Genomic DNA, 14827 nt, shown 5'->3' on the forward strand with positions numbered 1-14827 from the left:
ATCACTGTATAGAAATATCACTCAGCCCCAACTTTTAGTTTAAACATTCCTGGCTAGTTTGACTTCTTTAAGCAAGGTTTCACATCTTAAATGAAATAATCACATGAATAATCATGCATAAGATTGATAAGAATAATCATGCAAAATAATCACATGAATAATCATGAATAAAATATGGAGCCTTGGTTAAAGAAGTCAAATTAGCCAATGGAAAGACTGTAAAAAGTCTATGCATGCCATACTGTGCAGTTGATTTGCCTGTTGCTTCTGCTCTAACACTGTCCCAAAAAGTTTCTAGTAACTTTGTTTTAAAATAAAACATGCCACCAGGAAGAGTAAATCCTCACATCCTGTTCCACAAAATTGTCTTAGCCCTCCTTGATTCCTTACTCTTTCACATGAATTATGAAGTTCACCATTTCAAGTCCCATGAAAAAATTGTCAGGATTCAGATTTAAAATTTCAATCTGCAGAGAATTCACATTTTAATGATACAAAATCTTAATGTGAATACAATTTTCATTGATTTGGAGACTTTTATGTTTTCTTTAATGTTTGTAAGATTTTCTTAAAGGTTTTACACATCTTTTATGATATTTATTCCTAAGTAATTTAAAGATATAAATAACATATTTTTGTTGCAATTAAGAGTGGAATCATTTTTCTATGACATGTTCTAACACCTATTACTATTGACATCTTTTGTGCTTTTATTTTGTGCCCAACAAACTCAGTGACCTCTACTAGTTGTCTGAGCTTTTGTCTCTTTTCTTTTTAAAGTCACATAATTTATAACTTAAAAACACTTGTCTCTTCTATGTCCCTCTTATTTTTTTTTCCTTTCTTATTGCACTGGCTAGGATTTCCAGTCTTATAATATAGTAATAGTTTCATATTTATGTTTTTCTTAAGTAAGATAATTTTTAAAGTGTCACCATTAGGTATGATACTCATTGTATATTTGTCATAGTTATGCTTTATCAAGTCAATAAAGTTATCTGCTATATGCAGGTACTGAGGATTTTTATAATGAACTGATGGATACTTTTTTTTTTTTGTCTTTTTGAGCCAGGATTTTGCTATGCAGTTCATGCTGGCCTTGGGCTTACTTTGTAGCCCAGGCTGGTCTCGAACTGGCAATGATCCTCCTGCCCCAGCCTCCCAAGTGCCGAGATTACATGTGTACGCCACCATGCCTGACTTGGATACTTTTTTATCTGTGATTTATTTTCTCTGCTCATGATCTCTCTCCTTTAATCTATTAATGTTGAAATATCTTGATAAATTTTCTCATGTTGAATCATATATATATTTTCTAATTCTGTATAAACAGATAACTTTAATTTACTACTGTCCTTTTAATTTTTATTAGTATGTGCTTGTGATACATAATAAATACATTCATCATGAGAACTGGGACATATACATAAATGGCCCTTCTTACCTCTCTTTCCTCTTTTCTCCCTCCATTCCCACACTCCCTTCTCATTTGCAGTGTTTTATTTAAGATTTTTGATCTATAATTTTTCCCCAATCTACCTTTATGTAGTTTGGGTATAAGGGCTACCTTAGACTCATCAACAACCAGCTGCCTCCTCTTCTAGACTACTAACTTTTTCAAAAAATATCTGTTCTTTAATGGTATGAAAGTATTTTTTCTCTCAATCTGGACCTACTGTCTCTTGTGAAAGTGAAAAATTTTGAACACTCATTTATTTAATGGCTATTAGTTTTCTACTTTGTATTAAGTCACCTGCAGCATTTTCTTCTAGGTAATTTCACCTGTAAAATTTCACCTGTAAATTTCACCTGTAAATTTTTCATTTACATTAAAATAAACTTGTTCATTAATCTCCAGTGAAATTTACTATCTGTAAAATTATAGCCACTTCTTTGTCTTTAGCGTTGTTTTATATATTTGCCATCTGTTTGTTCTTAATCTTGCTAAAGATGATTTTTAGTATTTATTCTAAAACACTAATTTTTGTTTTATTGATTCACTCTACCATTTTTGGTTTCTGATTTAATACATGCATTTTTATGTTATTTCTATTTTTAAAAGATTCATCTGTGATTTTCTCTAGCTTACTTTGTGTTTATTACACCTTTACTAAATGTATCTATAACTCCAAAAATGCTTTAGTTAGATCCTTAAGTTTTGACATATAATACTGTTGCTTGACTCTAAATATTATATTCCATCATGGTTGACTGTTTTAATGTGTGAGTTTTTTAAATGCTTTTTTGAGAGTAGCTTTAATTGATGGTCTCTAATTTTGTTGTGTTTAAGTCAGAAATGTAGTCTGAAAGATACTGATTCTTAGAAATTTGTAAAGACTTTCCCTGTGAAGTACTTTGGTTTTGTTTGTTTGTTTGCTTGTCTTTTTGAGACAGTGTTTCACTATGCAGTTCAGGCTGGCCTTGAACTCATTTTGTAGCCCAGGCTGGTCTTGAACTCACAATGATTCTCCTGCCTCAGCCTCCCAAGCGCTGGGATTACAGGCATGCACCACCATGCCTGGCCCTGTGAAGTACTTTGTATGAATTCCATATGAACTTAAAATAATTTGTATTTTCTATTTTTTGGATGTAGAATTTTTCTATTTGGTCATCATGTGTGTGTATGTGTGTGTGTGTGTGTGTGTGTGTGTGTGTGTGTGTGTGTAATACTTGAGATTGAACCCAGAGTTTAGCACTAAAATACGTCCCCAGGACCTTTTTGATTTTTTATTTTGGACAAAGTCTTACTAAGTGAACAATTTGCCCAGGCTGGGCTCAAACTTCTGACCCTCTTGCCTCAGCCTCCTAAAGTGCTGGAATTATAGGAATGCACCATCATACCCAGCTTGTATGCTTAATCTATTGTTTTTCTGAAAGAATATAAAAATATCCCTCACTATGAGGATTTGTCAATTTCTGTAATAGTTATGTCAAATTTGCATTATGTATTTTAAGAATTATGAAATGTATCCCAATTTTTTTTTCAGGGTAAGTTTTTCAGTGTTTCTGTGTAACTATAGTAATTCATTAATGCCTTAAATTCTATTGTGCTTCTTAGAAATACCATTATAACTGCTTTTTTTCTTTTTGTCTTTTGAGACAAGGTCTCACTATGCAGTTCAGGTTGGCCTTGAGCTCACTTTGTATCCCAGACTAATCTCAAACTTGCAACAATCCTCCTGCCTCAGCCTCCCAAGTGCTGTGATTCTAGGCGTGTACCAGCATGCCCAGCTATAATTGCTTTTTTATCTCATATCTTTTCATCTTTTTTCAATATTTTTATGATTTTTCATATTTGATTTTCTATTTTAAGCATCTTCTTCTTCTCCTTCTTCTCATTTTTTTTGTTGTTGTTGTTGTTTTGGATTTTTTCTTTTTTTTTTGGTCTTTTTGAGACAGGGTTTTGCTGTGCAGTTCAGGTGGGGCTTGAACACACTTTGTAGCCCTGGTTGGCTTCAAGCTCACAGCAATTTGCCTGCCTCAGCCTCCCAAGTGCTGGGATCACAGACATGCACCACCATGCCTAGCTGGTCATATTCTTTTGAAAAGAACACTTTCAAGTTTCTATTGTATTTTCATAAAAGTCCTTGCCTTGTGACATGGTCAATAAGTTTCCCTTTCTGAAAACGCATATGTTATGGTTGAATTGTGTCCTCCGTCCAAAAATACATTGGAATTCTGAATGATGTTTCCTGTGACTATGATCTTATTTAGAAATAAGGTCCTTGAAAATGGAATCAAGGAAAGATGAGGTCACCAGGGAGGCACCTGTTTGATACATCTGGTATCATTAAGAGGGAAGCATTACATAAAGACACAACACATGGGGAAAACACAGTGTTCAGTGACAGAGCCAGAGACTGGTGATGTGGCTGCAAGCCAAGGCATGCCAAGGACAGACAGCTACCACCAGAAGCCAGGAGGAGGCAAAAAAAAAAGGGATTTCACACTGAGTCTCAGGGAAGCCTGGCCTTCCCAATTTCAGACACCTTGGCATCAGACACTGATTTCAGACGTACTGCCTGCAAAACTATAAGAGAATGAATTTCTGCTGGTTTAAGCCACTTAGCTTGTGTTACTTTGCTATACCAGTGCTAAGACACAAAAACCTGGGATAGCAATTTAATAACTTCATGACATCCACATTAGACATCCACTGTCCCAAATGAGCGCAGTTTCCATTATAACGCAAGTTGAGGAATTCCACCACTTACTGCCCACCATAGAGGAGACACTGCCCTTGATTAATGGTTAGAAAGCCAGCTGTTCTGAGCTTTAAAGCATATTCTGGCATTAAGGATTCAAATGTGTTAAAACTTGTGTATAAATGTGCCTGCTACTTCTCTGGCAGTTAGTAAACCAGTAAGTGATGAGCTAGAGCCTGAACTTCACTCCACTGAGACTCAGGGTTATGTATGCATAGGTCTCTATCTCACAATATCTGGTTGTCCTAAGACCAAAGAGACTTCCATGTCCTGGTGCTCCCTTCTTGTAAATGAATCCAGGCCTCCTATTCACACTCTCTCTTTCCCTCCCTCTCCAAGCCCCTGCCCTTCCCTTTAATGGGACCCCACCTGGAAGAAACCTGGACCTGCTTCCTCTTCTTCTCTGGCTCCAGTTTCTTCTGCTTGCTTCCTGACTTCCTTCTTGAGACTGGCACTGCTGTCCTCTAGATCACCAGACTCCATCAAACACCAAGTACAGTTGTCATCTCACTCTTGACCTCACCTCAGCATTGTGTTACTATGGAACGTCCCATAATTCTTTAAAGTTCATGGAGGTGTAATTGACTATATATACAAATATATATAAAATAGTAATAAACATATTACTATAATATAGTATATAATATGTAGTATATAATAGTATATTATAATATTATATAGCAATAAATATACTTATTACTATATATTTTAATATACTATATGTATATGAATGCATATACATATTTAGGTGAATAATCACTACATTTGAGTGACTTAATATGTACAGCACTTCACATAGTCACCTCCAATCTTCCTTCCTTTTCTCTTCTCCATCTCCTTCTTCCCTTCATCCTCTTCTTTCTCTTCTTTTGTGGTGAGGACTCTTAAGAGTTCATCTCCTAGCATATTCCACAGACATAATACCCTACTGTTAACTACAGTCACCCTGCTGCAAGTTAGTTCTCCAGGAATTATTCGTCGTGTATCACACTGACACCTTATACCTTTTGCCTTAATTCTCACAATGTCCCTTTGACTTTTCAGATGTCATTCTGCTCGGACTCTCCTCCTGTTTCTCAGAGTGTCCTTCACAGTGTCTTCATTCTGACCCTGCTCTGAGTAGGAAGTGTTGGAGTCAGTAAGGGTTTCATTCTTGGGCTTATGTTTTCATATTTTGTTACTTCCTTATTTAATTCTTCAATAGGCCTCTATGGCTTTCGGGATAAAAATCAAGTTCTTCAGTTTAGCCTGGTGGACCAATCAAAACTGCTGCTTCTCCCCTACGTGAGCTTCCTAGTCATAGCAGATGACTTACAGCTCCTTGCCATTTCATGGTTTTTTGTTTTGTTTTGTTTTGTTTTTTGTCTGTTTTTTGATCTTCTTGAGACAAGGTCTCACTATGCAGTTCAGGCTGGCCTTGAGCTCACTTTGTAGCCCAGACTGGCCTCAAACTCGCAACGATCCTCCTGCCTCAGCCTCCCGAGTGCTGGGATTACAGGCAGGCACCAGCACGCCTGGCATCATTTCATGTTATTTCACACTTCCACCCTTAAATATGTCTTCACATGCATGGTTGATCTTCGTATCCTGTTAGGCTCACTCACACTCTGGTCACCTGGCTGGCCACTAGTGACTTCATACTGGTTCTTTGCTGGGGTGACAGAGATAAGTAGACCTTATGCCTCTCATTATGAAGTAGGCAAGTCCAAGTTTGTTTTGTATGTATCAGAGTTCTCAAGAGCAGTGAGTGCAAACTCCAATACATACGGATTGCTCAAGTCTCAGTTGGTTTCACTTTTGCTCTTCTCTTTAACCAAAGGCAGTCACACGGCCAAGACGAGGTCAATGTGCGAAGGAACCACAAAGCCTGTGGATCCCAAGGGGCCACACAACTTAACCTTCCAAGTCTCACCTTTTCCTTAGTAACTCCATATACTCATTCATTTTTCATACTTTGGAAATATCCACTGCAAGTAAAGTCCTAGGCCAGGCACTTTGAAAAGGCAAATAATCTTTCAGCACCTGTACCTTATACTCTAAAACAACCAATCAACAACTAGCATATTGAGGGGCTGGGGATTTAGCTCAGTGCCACAGCGCCTGCCTGGCAAGCGCAAGGTCATGAGTTCGATTCCCGGTACTGGAAAAAAAATTTAAAAAGACTGGTACATTTAATAAGAGTTTGACCAAGATGTTCAGAGGTCCCAAGAGGTAGGGTGAGCCTCTCCACTGTTCTCCATTTCTGCAGAAATTGCTACGTGGTCATTCAGGATTACCTACTGACAAACAGCTTCTTCCCACATCAGAATAATCAAAACCCAAAAACAGAGAAGCAAAGTTTAAAATATTCTCGTGTATACTTTAAAAATATACACATAACTGAAAAATTACCGTATTTCTTCAGGAATTTGTAAGTTCAAGCATGAAATTGTGCGTAACAGCATTTCCACTAAGCATCTAAATGTCAAATGTGGGTTGCAAGAGCAGTTAACGTTTTCATCCTCAATCCCCAAGTCATTTACTTGTTCACAGGAGTAAACAGCTGCTTGTAACTTCAAGCTCATACTTGCAAAATTACATAGACTAAAAGTCCAAATGAAAATCTTTTCAGAAATAAGTATGTAAGATCCTATATTCAGTGTATTTTTTTCTAGGATTGGGAAGATTGCATTGAGAGTCCAGTCTTTCATAAAGAGGGGGGTGGGGAGGAGAGTTGGGCCTTCATTTTCTCACAAAAGGCACAAATGCGAAGCGCATCTGTGAACATTGCATAATTTGTTATGTTCTACAAAGAGGTGGGTTTTTGTTATACACATACCAGAGCTATGTGGTACTGTTTCACCAATGATCTCTATTCAGGTCCAGAAAAGAAACTGGCCTCAGAAGAGTGAAAGGAGGGTAAATTTTTCTTTAAAAATTAGATACAGATTATCACTTCAAAATGCAGGAGGGATTTTTACAAGTGACGGTGTGCTGATTAGCTTTCCAATGGACATCCAGTCCTTTATAAAACACATACTAGCTGTGGTCAACTGTGACCAATGTGGTTTATTACTCTCCAGAAGAGTTGAACTGAGATTACCCATCTAATGTAATTGAGAAATGTTGGGTGAACTTGAACTGTTTCATGGACATGAATGACCAGAAAATTTATTTGATGAGACATTAAAGGCTGAATATGGTAACTATCTCTTTGATGGTTTGGTACAGTCAATTCTTTAGTTCATTTGCATGTCTTTCATTTTTTTCTGTTACTACCCTTATGTGAATAAGTTAAATAGGAAAAAGAAAAACAAGTTTCTGTATAATATCACAAAATTCAGCAACCTGGTTTTATTGGTAAATATTCACCACAGTTTTTATGTACTTAACTCTTTCAAAAGAGACATTAGTTTTTTTAAGTAAAAGAAGTTAACAGTAACTAAATTGTGAAGAAATGTAGTTTTTATGTGCAGCCCCAAATTATTTTTAGAATGTTATCTTCTGACTTTACTAATTAAGAAAAATAGTATCATGATATTGACATATTATTCACCAAACAGCCTCCTATTCACATATCCTGGTAAACTGGGCAGCATGAAATCTCATTGGTGGCATCTCAGGGAAGCATTGATTGTAACTTTGCCAACAGTGTGCCATACAAGGTGGCATCAGATGACACTGATTTCTCTTCATTTGTGTCTGCTAATATTTTAGATTCTGTTCTATTCCTAATGGTCTGTGCCAAGGTGTAAACTAAATATATGCATGTATGGGTGTATCTTTTTTTACTCTAGAGTATGTAGATATTGCATCTTTGAAATTATTCACAGAAGCTCTGAGAATAAATTACAAAAATCACACTTCATGCTACTAGTGACTCTTTAAATGGAATTTTTCATTGAAACTTTGTCATTAAAACAGAAAGGCCTTTTGGTTGTGCCCATACAAGCATAATAAATGGTGTATGTTTGTGATACTGAAAGACTCTTGCCCATATGCTACACTGCAAAGCTACATGAATGAGGCATTTACCAAATCAGGCCCACCACATTAAACAGAAAAACAATCTTTATTCATGGTAACTTATCAGTTTCAATTAATCAACCTTAACAATGGAAATTCTGATGTGTTCAAGCAACTTGAAAGCAATAGGTCATCTCCAGGGCAGCCATGTTGTGTCTTTGTGCCTATGGGTTCAAACAAAGCAGCATCTCCAATAAATATACATACATATACATACATACATGTGCATATATATACATACAAATAGCCGGCTCCAGCTATGCCTTGTAGTATCAACGAAAATGCATGTGAATTGTATATGATTTGATCATCGCAAGTGTGATTATTTTCCTTCAAGTATTACTTTTTGAGCTCTGCAAGTTTCAACAAAAGGAAAGAAATTTCCATTGGATGACCATCCTTTCAGTTTCTGTGCTGCTATGTGAATGGCATTGTGCAAACCATTCCAATGGTTTTGAAAAGGGGTAACCATTGGTTTGATTTGGTTACACGGTTTAGTAAAGAGCTCCCTCCCACTGCCTTAGGGTATGTGAAAGGTCTGTGACCTGTTTAGAACTGCCAAGTGAAATGTCATGTCGCCCCTCCCAAATGGGAGTATCTGCATTCATTTGATCAGTATAAAAAATGATTGGGGATGGTGAGATCAGTGCTTTTGAATTGCAATTTATAGCAGTTTACAAAAATGCACATTGTTGGAAAAGAAAACATGGAAGTGTTTCTTTCCAAATTGCATTACCTGTGAAATGTCATTAGTCTTTGAAGGATATTTACATCCTTTTTTTTATTAATTGGGAGACTTTCTTCAACTAAAGAAAATAGGAATTTTATTTCGTTATGTTTTCTATACTTGTATTTTGGTGTTTTAGTAGTATCGGAGAAGTTACAGACAGCAATGTGTCTGCATTCCTAGGATACATATAATTTTCTTATCATGTCCATTTACTAATTCTCTAAGATATCTTTGCTAGTGAGCAGCATTAATAGAAAGTCTCCAATTACCTCTCAGAGATCATAGGATGATTGACTTGTTGGTAAATGCCTTGTCTGCTGATATCGAGACTGAAATCTTGAGCATTCCTCAAAATTTCTATCATCCCTTTATTCTTTTCCCATTCCCACATAAGATTCGAGCTTTGGTAACTGTGGTACCCATCAACCGTGGGCATACAGATGCATCATATATATGAGGTACAGTTTCACAAGAGGAAATGTCATCTCTTTTCATTAAATGTGTGGAAAAGGCACAAACAAAAAGTTTAGGTAGGCTGCTTAAGCTCATAAACACTTCATGCAGCCACTTGGGGTCTGTGGAGAAGAGAAAACAAGGCCCCTTACACTGTTTCCAGAAATCTGGAAAGGTTCATCTCCCTCTTCATGGTAGGCAAAGAAAGCAACTGGATGTTACTTTGGAGAAATCTTTGAGCAAGAAAAGTTACCTTGGGAAAAGGCCCTCAGGCTTTTCCTGGTTGATCGTTGACTAGAAAAAGAAAGGCCTTTTTTCAGAAGAGACTTGACCCAGATAGACTCCCAAGCACTCCACTTTGAACCTCGCAACTATTGAAAGCCCAAGTTGTCACGTTTTTATCTTTGTTCATGTTAAGCCTTGGAATGACAGCCTGGCTCTGTGTTCCCCTCTCCCACTGCCCGGGCTGTAAGTGTCCACATTGACACCTACCGGTGACCGCAGGCTGCAGCTCTTTGTTGCCTTCTCCACGCTCCTGGCTTTCACTGGGATTAGCTCAGGGCCTTTGTTCCCCTTCAAAGCTGGAACATCACATCCCGTGTTGTGGCTTTCCTGCCTCAGACCCCCAACGCTTTCCTCACAATTTACACACCAGGTAAATCTCCCTCCCGACGGGTACAGAGCCCAGCCTAGGGGCAAGGGGAAGGACATCAGTTTATTCCCCAGTTTCAGAGGCCCTGCCACTTTGGTTTTCTTTCCTTCCTATTTATAATTTTCTATTTCTTATGGAGGGAGGATTGAAACGCAAATAGAAATTTAAAGACAACCTTTTCTACTTTTTAAAAAATTCTCTTACAGTGGCTCCTAATTCTCAGCAGAAGGCCATTCACTGGCCTTGGTCCCATGCACCTAAGAATATTTTTGAACTCTGGGACAGCAGAAAAGCTGTTTCAGAGGAAAACTTGGCTGGCACACACTATGTTGAAGACTAGGGAGGATCTGACAACCTGACCTATCTCCCCTACCAACATGTTACTGAGGAGGCCATCAACTCGGCCAGGCCTGGGAAAATCCATTAAAAAAGAAGATGCAGAGGAGGAGGAGAGTGGGGAGCGTTGGCTGTACAGTAAGTAAAATAAAGTTTATGACTGCTCATCTTTCCTCATTTCCAGCCTTTCACCCGCCTTTGAAGAGGTCATCCATACCGAAGAACGATGCGAAACCACCTAATGAATCAGCACAGAGCATCAGCCAAAGAAAGGTCTCTCTCGCCATCCCCCACATATCCTGGCCTGAGTAAGGTCTGCCTCCCTGGTGAGGGAACTACTATCACCAAGGCATTTCTAAAGGCAATGTACACTATTTGAGCACCACACTCTAAAATTCAGCACGCACCTTTTCCGGGCACCTTTTTAATCCCTAAGGAAACTGCTCACCAGTACTGGGTAATGGTTAAACTGGGTGAGTGGGGCACACAGACCCTGAGGGGTGGTCAAATGCATTCTGGTGCTCCCAGGATCCCGGCTGTACCCGGCACCCAAGGGTGGGAAAGATTGGACTTTCATTAAAAAGTTTAAGGCATTAAGCGTATTGGACTCTCTCTAATTCATCCAAGTCTCTCCTACAAAGTCACACTGACTTGCTGATTCCTCACCTACTCACCTGTTAACTCCCATGAAAGTTAAAAACTTTACATATCCTGTAGGAAGCTCCACTCTTACCTTACATCGGCACAGAGCTCCCAGCGCTACCTTAAAAGTAACAGAGAGTTCTTTAGTGTGTGGAGTGAACTCTTTGGGGTTTTTGCTTCTCAGTAAATCTGAAAAACAAGATCCATATATAGGTACCCTGTCGGGAATGCCAGGTTCCATTTCCTGGAATGCTCTTGCCTTTCTTCCGTGCGTAATGTTCAGCTCACTACTTTCTGTTCCCCCAAGCACAAGTTCAGGCCTGTCGGGTAGGCATGTGTATCAGAATCCTAGGCTCTGGATTACAGATTTCTAAAGCTATTTATTAAGTCTCAAGAAATATATTTGTGGTAGCTGTCACATAAAGCTGACATACTCTGGTCTGAAAGAAAGCTAGAGAGGCGATTTATTTGTGCGTAAAAGAAACAAGATTTAATTGGAGAGAGACCTGTTATTTTGAACGCTAGTACATGGGGTGGCATAGCGCCGTGGAGCATTATTCGAGCTTCATCTACTATGCACTATATGCCACCGTCTCCAAAGGAGTGTTGCCCTAGAAACTTGTTTTAAATCTGCTGCTATATATCAACACCTTGTTTTAGCAGTCCTTGGCTGAATTACAGTTACACAGTTTGGCGCTTCTTTCAAATTTCCTCCCATCAGTTTGGCTAAAGAAAGGAATTTTTCTCCTTTAGAAATGAATTGGCTTAATTAGTAAGTAGATTAATGGCAATTGCTGGTGAGTTGGTTTCCAGCAGAGTTTCACCAGAGAGGGTTAATCGGAGTCAGGTCTGGAATCTTTCCCAGAACTGGCTGCCAGCCATTTGCACCAACCAATCCACCCTACAAGAATCGAAGGAAATCAAATAAAATTTATATTCTCTGTGTCATTATCCTGGACCCAGATTCCTTGGGAGCAGCCTCCTGGTTGGGTGCAGCATGCCCTGTTTCACTTCCGAATTTTAATGGAAACGTTCACCTTCCAGATTTATCTGGGTACCAAAGTAGAATTTCACATGGCACAATGAGTGTCTCCACAGAGACACAGCGCACTGGGACTTCTCAAGCTCTCAGTCAATTTCAGGGTTAGAGAACTTGCAACCCCCTTCCCAAGTCCCGCCTTAAATCTCTTCCACCAGAAGTCTTTCAAAAGTTTTGCTGTATGTTTTGCAGCCTTTTCACTTATTTTTTCCATAGTGATAAAAATGCATTCATAGTTTGACTTGCAGCTGCATTAGTCTTGCAAAAAAAAAAAAAAAAATCCCTGCTGAGAAATGCATATAATAGGAAAAACAGATCGGCTGGACAGCAGTGTAATTAATGCTAGAAAGGGCTGAGGCCGGTTTCATAGTTTGTCTTTTGAGGATATCAAGACGAGACCTGGTGAAAAATGACGCATGCTTTAGCATTTCAGAAAGCTGGCAACTGGCAGCGCTTTTCCTTTTTTCTTTGACTTTCTGCCTCGGAACAAAGAGGTCGCCAGAACTAGCTAGGTTGTAATGAGTTCTATGTCCCTAGCACATTAAGTGCATCATGGAAACATATTGTATCGAAATAGTTTGGAGGAGAATACCGGGGATGAAAGAGAATGGGTGCTTTGATCAGCTCCCTGGGGTCCTGAGCGCGCACAGACTGACTTGCAAGGAGTTATTCAGCTCCAGCTAGACACACTTACAACACCATTCAAAGAAATTTGCATATCTGTAATTTATCACATTGGTCCAGAACATTATTGCAAGGTAAATAAAAGCTGAATTAAAAAAATCAATCATCGCAGATATAGAGGAAACTGTGAGGCCAGTCTTGCCACTAAAAGCAGAAATAAATATGTCCCTAAAACATAGCCATTTAGAAGCTGACTTTATTTTTTAAAGTGTCCTTCGAGCAACAGGTTGTGCTGTGGCACAAAACAAGAGTGAGCCCCAATTTCTTTGCCTTTCTACTTCAGGGCAGTGTATCTGCAGCTTCCCACTGAAATAGAGTTAGAAAGCTGAATGAGATGTGTATGGTTATAATCACTCCATGACACCCACAGGAAAATGAGTACACGCTTCAAGGAGATAGGAAAGCTGCTTTTACTCTCTTTGGATTCTGCCAGTGGTAAGGTTAAATCTCTTTTCCTCTGTTGATTTCACTGGCAAGTCCAGTTTACTGGATTTAGCTCAAAAGTATGAAATGTCCAGAGGCTAGGTCAGCAGGAAAACTTGTTTTGAATACCCCATGAGAACAAGTGAAAATTTAACAGGCAGGCATTGTTCTGAGTTTTTAATCAAGCCAGTTAAAAAGCAAACAAGAATCTTCAACTTGACCTTGGAAAAGGCCGTGCGCCTGCAGATAATATATCAAACAGCTCTGGATGACAATGATATATTTCAAAGTATTGTCAGATGAAAAGATTGATAAATTTGCTGCTGCAAAGAGAGAACTTTGGAAACAGGCAACAGGCGATTTAACTCACCCATTCCGCCGCCTCCTCTGTCCTCCCTGCCCCATCCCCATGCCTCCTCCCCCAGCCGGCCCTGGGGCCAACCCGACAGAAGAGGGCCAGTAAATCAGCACTGTAATATTTCTTAAGGGGCACGGAAAAGCTGTGCACAGTACTTCTCATATTAAACGCAATATTTCTTTGCTTTCGTGGGGAACAAAAGTCATAGCAAGACGTCTTTATGGCTAATTCAGTCAAAGACACATCTCTGGTTCCCCCCGCAGAAAGGTCAGTGTCGTTGTGTCTGGTCCACGGAGGGGGTGTTTTCACACTGAAAACTCAGCCAGCTGTCCCTGTCATACCCTCGCCATTGGGGAGCGCGCACTAGCCATGGTTATTAGGCACATTCTACACCTGCAAAATATACCGATTTCCAAGACTTTTCAAGACGCCCTCTGGTTCTCATGCCCCCTCCCCACTTGTCTACTAAACTCTGACAACACAATTCAAGTCCTGGATGAAAGCGCTGCACGCAAGAGGAACGCCGGGGAGGGGGCAGCTCGGCTACTGTCTCCTGGTGTCTATTGAGAAGCCATCAAAGAAATGAGGCGTCAAGTGCGTTTTCAAAGTATGGCAAAACTTCCAAACACGTAATTCCTTCGAGCAGTCACACATTTGCTACTGCCACAAATGCTAATTGTTGGACCCTAATATTTAATTATATGCACCGGTTTTAGTTGTGGGGTTTCAGCCAAGCATCCTTCATTTTGAAGTGGATCATTTAAAAAAAAATTCTATTTGTATTTCGCGTGTCACTGACAAACTTGGCAAGATTGATTTCTTGGGTCCTCCTAATGCAAATGCAGGTCTATTCTTAAAAATCAAAATGCCAAAGGTTGGTCAACAAGCTATCATAATAAAACCTCTGGAAACATCTCCTAGCTAGACTTACCCCTGGAACTCCGTTCCAAAGGCTTGCAGTCCAGAGGGTGGTGACATGCCGTTTGGAAGATGCTCTGTGACCCAAACATACAGGAGCTAAAAAGGGTCCTATGCAATTGCTGAAGAGAATTCGTAAAATTAGACACTTAAGGAAAAACAGTTTCTTTTAAGAGAATACCCCAGGTGCCAGTTCTTTCAAGACCAGAGGGGAAATATATCAAGCGTTCTCTCTGGGAATTTATATAGGACCTGGCTGGGGGTGAGGGACCGAAGATTCCTATCTGGCTGCGAAGGGGTAGTGGTGGCAAGCAGGGTATTACTGAGCGGGTTTAATTAGCCCCTGGTGTGTCTCTAATCCTGATCTTTATCTAATCCTGCC

At 39.3% G+C, this 14827-nt stretch overlaps 1 protein-coding gene across 1 annotated transcript in view; it reads left to right on the plus strand.

Annotated features, from left to right (window-relative positions):
* The window catches only part of LOC102011029 (chromosome unknown open reading frame, human C10orf67), a 124214-nt gene extending 113236 nt beyond the window's left edge, over window positions 1-10978 (plus strand). The window contains exon 18 of the mRNA XM_013515364.1: window positions 10566-10978. Within this exon, the coding sequence (XP_013370818.1) occupies window positions 10566-10693 (128 nt within the window). The 3' untranslated portion in view covers window positions 10694-10978. The remainder of the gene's footprint in view (window positions 1-10565) is intronic.
* The last annotated feature ends 3849 nt before the right edge of the window (window positions 10979-14827 follow it).

Source organism: Chinchilla lanigera, unplaced genomic scaffold (assembly GCF_000276665.1).
Source record: "Chinchilla lanigera isolate Chin_1 unplaced genomic scaffold, ChiLan1.0 scaffold00028, whole genome shotgun sequence".
Taxonomy (NCBI): Eukaryota; Metazoa; Chordata; class Mammalia; order Rodentia; family Chinchillidae; genus Chinchilla; species Chinchilla lanigera.